The sequence below is a fragment of the Oncorhynchus mykiss genome, chromosome 8, assembly GCF_013265735.2.
Source record: "Oncorhynchus mykiss isolate Arlee chromosome 8, USDA_OmykA_1.1, whole genome shotgun sequence".
Classification (NCBI taxonomy): Eukaryota; Metazoa; Chordata; class Actinopteri; order Salmoniformes; family Salmonidae; genus Oncorhynchus; species Oncorhynchus mykiss.
In genome coordinates this window covers 21,816,701-21,822,784 of record NC_048572.1, presented here as the reverse complement: position 1 = coordinate 21,822,784, position 6,084 = coordinate 21,816,701, and the positions used below count along the sequence as shown (strand labels likewise).

The 6,084-nt window shown below is 41.2% G+C and overlaps 1 protein-coding gene across 1 annotated transcript; it reads left to right on the top strand.

Annotated features, from left to right (window-relative positions):
* Positions 1 to 338: 338 nt before the first annotated feature.
* LOC110529598 (solute carrier family 22 member 2) lies at positions 339 to 6,073 on the top strand. Its single transcript, XM_021611951.2, has 11 exons — positions 339 to 1,570; positions 2,053 to 2,156; positions 2,247 to 2,401; positions 3,098 to 3,266; positions 3,395 to 3,509; positions 3,598 to 3,698; positions 4,977 to 5,191; positions 5,297 to 5,405; positions 5,504 to 5,616; positions 5,743 to 5,842; positions 5,948 to 6,073. Exons 1-11 carry the CDS (start codon positions 1,154 to 1,156, stop codon positions 6,033 to 6,035), a joined length of 1,686 nt encoding a protein of 561 aa, XP_021467626.1. The 5' UTR covers positions 339 to 1,153; the 3' UTR covers positions 6,036 to 6,073.
* The last annotated feature ends 11 nt before the right edge of the window (positions 6,074 to 6,084 follow it).

Below are 6,084 nucleotides of genomic sequence, written 5' to 3'. Positions count from 1 at the left end.
GGCTGTATGTAATAACACTTATGATTTTCTGGGCTTACAATGTAAGAAATAATGCATTAAAAAAATACTGTATAGTTTCCTAAGGACTCGAAGTGAGGCGACCATCTCTGCCGGTGCCATCTTGCCCCTCTTGCCATCTCAGATGCAAAGAACAGGCTCTGAGGAGTATGTACTGTAGCTGAAGAGGAAACAGTCTCTTGCGCACCATCATCGACGTCACGACCAACAAAGAACCTGAGACTGTCTGATTCCGTCCTGGACCTCTTAGAGGTTGTGTGATAAAAGTATGAGAGGGTGGTGAAGAGCACACATGTTAACATTACCTGTCTGTTTAATTTGTTGTCTCTAATACAATAAGGATTGTTTGTATTGGTGTTTGCAAAGTTTAATGTTTGATGTTCACTGTATTTATATTGAATATCCTGTATGTTGACTATGTTGACTGTGTGTCTGTATTCTGTTTGTACATTGTCTGTTGCTGGCAGCACCTATTCACTAAGTCAAATTCTGGGTATGTGTATAATTGGGGAATAAAGTGATTCTGAAGTGATTGGGAAGATATTTTGAATTCTTTCTCCTCTACCATGTGTGCATCGGTTACAGTAAGATCTCCCTCTCAGATTATGTGCTTTGTGCTTATTTTTTTATCACGTGTTTGAAGTAATTTACTGAAATAGTTTGTTGTTGCCCTAGCTTTGTTATTATAAGTGTTTGACAGTTACTTACCTGCAATTGTTGAGAAGTGGATGGATTGTGTTGTTTCTGTGAATTGACAATATGCCGTGCGAGCAGAAAATATGTGAGAGAACATGTCTATGGTTATACAACCCTACTCCCGCAAGCACACAAACTTGTAATAAATGTGACATTAAATTACAATTATAATTATGTGAGTATCATGCAGGAGTTTAACAAAAAAAAATCCACATGGTCTAATTTGCATAATACGCATAATACACAGTGGAATTGCACTCTGTACAGCCAGCGCTATTAAAAAGTAACATGCTGCCTCTGTTGGCGAGTCAACACTGTAGGTCAAGGGTCAACCTCACTATTGGACTTTTGATCTGCTCTTTGCTTTTAAAACCCCTGCACAAATCCCACTGCAGTCTCACATATAGTATCTCTGCTTCTGACACCCAACTCTGCAACCATGACCACATTCGATGAAATCCTAGAGGAGGCAGGGAATTTTGGTCGTTGCCAAAAGCGCATTTTCGCTCTGCTATGTATGGTGTCGTTGCCTTTTTCTGGGGTCTATGTGGGCATTGTGTTCCAGGGGTTCACCCCAGAGCATTGGTGCCGGGACTCAGTGGTGAGTCAGATCCGGCAGAGCTGTGGCTGGAACCTGATGGATGCCAGAAAGATCACCGTCCCTCTGGTCAACACCTCAGGAGTGCTGGTCCACAGTCAGTGTGAGCAGTATGACCTGGACTGGAACAATACAGGTCTGACCTGTGACAACCCAGAGTCTGACCTCACCGACGCCCATCGCAGCAAAGCTCCCATGACCTCCTGCAAGGAAGGCTGGGAGTATGACTACGAAGGCAGGCAGTCCTTTGTGACCGAGGTGAGAACTTCTCTTTTTTTATTAGACAATAACTTGTATTGTTATGTAACACTAAACAAGTTCATGTTTTAAGACATTAAAGGGATACTTTGAGATTTTGTCAAAGAGCCCCTTTATTTACTTCCCCAGAGTCAGATTAACTTGTGCATATCATTTTTGAATGTCTCTGCGTGCAGTTTGAAGGAAGTTGCTAACAAGCACTAGCACATTTGCTAACTAGCTTTAGCGCAATACCTGGAAGTCTATGGGTATCTACTAGCGGGTATCTGCTAGCACGCTAGCAGATACCCATATACTTTCAGTCATTGAGCTAATTTGCTCGCAAAACTACCTCTAACTTCATTCTTACTGGATACAGAGACATAAAAATAGTATTCACAAGTTTATCTGACTCTGGGGAAGTAGATCAAGGTCCTCATTGCCAAAATCCCAAAGTATCCCTATAATATGGCAGTGAATTATGAGGTATTTCTTAATTTCAGTTTGACTTGGTATGTAATGATGCCTGGGTGGTGGATATGTACCAGGCTACACTGAATGTGGGCTTCCTTGTTGGAAGCATAACTTTTGGATACCTGGCTGACAGGTAAAGTTTACTCAGCAAACACAGATGAAAGATTCTCTTTTCAACATTAGATGCTGTTTTTACATTCTCTTTCTTTCTTCTTGTTTGAAGGTTCGGCAGAAAAAGGAGCTTCTTGATGTCCAACCTCTTGAATGGGGTTGCTGGAATACTTGTAGCAGTGGCTCCAAACTACATATCCATGCTTGTATTTCGCACAATCTTTGGCTTTGCTGTTAAAGGAGGCTGGATGTCTGTATATGTGCTTAGTATGAAAAAACATCCCTTGTCCCACAAAAGTTGATGTATTAACTACATGATCATTTGCAGCAAATTAGTCTATGGTTTAGCAAATAGGAAGTCAGTTTATTTCCTATGCAACTTTCAACTGAGGAGGATGGTCAAATTATGTTTCAGTAATAACTCTTGCTTTACTTAAGGTTACATGCTTTATTGTACACTGTCTTACCTGCAGTGTTAGGGAAGCTAGTCTGAAAATATAATTGACCAAGCTACTGATTGCTTCACACTGGAAGAAGTTAAGCCGCAATAGCTACCTTTAAGAAACATAACATAACACAACATGGACTTAACTAAAGTTACTTTGAAAAAGTAGTTCACTACATCCAAACTACTTTGTGATATATTATATGTACATTTGAAATGTCATAGACTACAAATTGCAAGAACAGATCACTCTGGAGTCAGATTTTTACAGAAGGTGTAATTTAGTCTATTTAACACAACAACTGTTTCAAGTGGGAATTAGGCAGGTCTAACGCCTAAAAATGTCATTTTTGCCTACCAATATTTTATTTTTGCACAAAATGTAGTGTAGTTCCAGCAGTTACTTTTGCCATGTAGTGGTGTAGCTAACTACTGAAAACACTACCTAGATTTCAAACTACCACCAAGCTACTGCAAAATGTAGTTAAATTACTAACACTGCTGACCTGTCTCCTCAGTCACCGAGCTAGTGGGAGTTGAGTACAGGAGGATGGTGGGCGTGCTTTTACAGATGTTCTTCAGTGTAGGCATTCTCATTTTGACCCTCATTGCCTACCTCATCACTGACTGGCGCTGGCTGCAGGTGACCTTCGCTGTTCCTTACTTCATATTTCTAACCTACTTCTGGTAAGACCCGTGATCACCTCAGATATTGTACAGGCCTGTTGTAGGATCACCGTGTCCAATGCCCTTCTACACTGCATGTCTGTAGGGTTCTAAAAACCTGATGTTGTGTCTCACATTTTGGCTTCCAGGTTGATCCCAGAGTCTCCAAGATGGCTTCTTTCTCAGAACAACTCAACCAAAGCGAAGGAGATCATTGAGGCAATAGCGAAGGAAAACAAGAAAACCCTCTACAAGAACATTGAGGTAAGAAATGTTTCAGGACATACATCATTAAAAAGGCACTACTAAACTAGATTTGATGATAGCTTCCATAGCCTAACCTGTCTTACAGACGCTGAGAGACGACAATGCACAGACCTCAACTGCCTCGTTCCTGGATCTGGTCAGAACTCCAAACATGAGAAAACACACCTTCATCCTCATGTTCAACTGGTAAAACCCATGCTGCAAACAATAGCTAGACATCTATTGACCAATGTTTTAAGCTAAAATTACAACACCACAAAAGCTATATGTAACGTGGGAGATTATACCATAAATACTCTTTCCTGTAGCTGATACTACTCCACCTTTTTTATACGTGAGGTCCTCGGGACTAAACTAAACATACAGGTTCTTTAACAGCAGGCGTTTAGCATTTGAATAAACAGGCCAGGTAGAATGCAACATTATATGTTATTCACAATAGGACCAACAGAAAGCTTAGACTGGGACATCTTCAGTACCTAGCATTCTCTGTGCAGAATCTGCTGACCAACAAATCATTTAGTCACTGTATATCATCATCTCAATAATCATCATCACCAGTATTCAATAATCAAGGTTTCGCTTCAGAATGTTCTGTTTAACTCTGGGCAACATACAATACATCATACATACCAACAAGCCTGGAGAACATGCCAAGGGGGAAGGAGAGTGGCACCAATGGAAACAGGCACTCTTGCCATAGAACCTTTACTCCCGATTAAACTTGTCTTCCAACGGAATGCCAGACTTTACAATTTTTTGTCGATCCCCTGAAACATCTTCTTCGGTGGAGTTTAAATGGCTGTTGGCATCCAATATGTTGCATTACCACCCCCAATTCAACTATAGCATTTGTTGTTTCCCATTACACTTTGTGATATAAAATGAGAAAAGGGGGAAATAAAATAAAGATACAAATATATTTTGAATTACCCTACCAACTAACCCTATACTCATTCAAACCAGTCACCTTATTCCACTACTTTAACCCTCTCTGATCTTACTCCAGGCCATTGGCCAGATAGGACAGGACACTACCACTCAACACACCCTGTAACACTTCTGAAGTCAAATCTTGTAGCCCCAAGTACTTCTCTGCAGCTGCAACCACATCTATTTTCTGTGACTTACATTTCATCTCTGCTGTTTAGTTGATAAGCATTGCTATGACCGCTAAGAAGCCAACCTTACTGAAACATATATCAATCATTGGCCTATCCCTCTGTTCTGGCACATATTTACTATTCACAGAGATTCTCAGAATATCCCCTGAAACAAGGGAAAAGCTCAGCTTTCATACAAAAAGCCACACCCTTAATTAGAAGGAGGTGCACCTGTGATTGGCAGAGACAAGAGGGTGTGTTCAAGAACCACAAATAACTTCAACCCGTTACATATACATTTATGACAGGGTCCCTTTCTCTTTTCCTGGCTTAATTGGATGATGTATCATCATCTTCACAGGTTCACTAGTGCTATTGTCTACCAGGGTCTTATCATGCGTGTGGGAATCGCAGGAGGAAACGTCTACATTGACTTCCTGATCTCTGGACTGGTAGAGTTCCCTGCTGCCTTCCTAATCCTCTTCACCATCGATCGTATTGGACGTCGTCTTCCCTTTGCCACGGCCAACATTGTAGCTGGAGTATCCTGCTTCATCACTGCTATGATCCCAGATAGTAAGTGTGCAATATCTGAAAGAAAACTTGTTAGAAAATGGTAGTATCCCGTCTTATTTAATGTGCAGAGTACATACAGTACAGTAATGTCTCTCTCTCCTGCAGGTCACTTCTGGGTCAAAACAGTTGTGGCCTGCATTGGCCGGTTGGGCATCACCATGGCATTTGAGATGGTGGTGTTTGTGAACACTGAATTATACCCCACCTTTGTCAGGTAAAGTTTACCAGGGGGGAGCATCTCAAAATTGAGAACTAATAACAAAGCAGGGGAAAAAAATCTGGAAAAAATACTACAACTGTTTCTTCCCTCAGGAACCTAGGTGTGTCAGTCTGCTCTACTCTGTGTGACATCGGAGGCATCGTGGCCCCGTTCCTGCTCTACAGACTGGCTACCATCTGGCTGGAGCTGCCACTCATCATATTTGGTACATGATGATTAAAACACAAATTAACCTGTTATAAGATGCTTATACACTGGAGACCATTTCTGTCTGAGGAGTCCATTTCTGTCTGACACTCAATGTGGTAATATGTTTTGTCGTACCCCACAGGGGCGATAGCGTGCATAGCTGGAGGTTTAGTCTTGCTGTTGCCTGAGACCAGAGGTGTAAGACTTCCTGAGACCATCGATGACATTGAGTTCCCAAACAGGTATGATTTTATTTATCACTTCAAACTAAACTAAATTGCACTGTATTGTGTTAGAGGATTTGTTTGGGGAATATGGATTTATTGTACATATTCCGTTGAAAACAGACACAAAGAAAACCATCCGAAGAGTCAACAACTGACAAATCTCTTGCCCACTGACATGACGACCAACAAAGAAGCTACAATCGTCTGATCGATCTTGCTCCGCCTCTTCACAAGATTGACAGCATACTGAACTCACG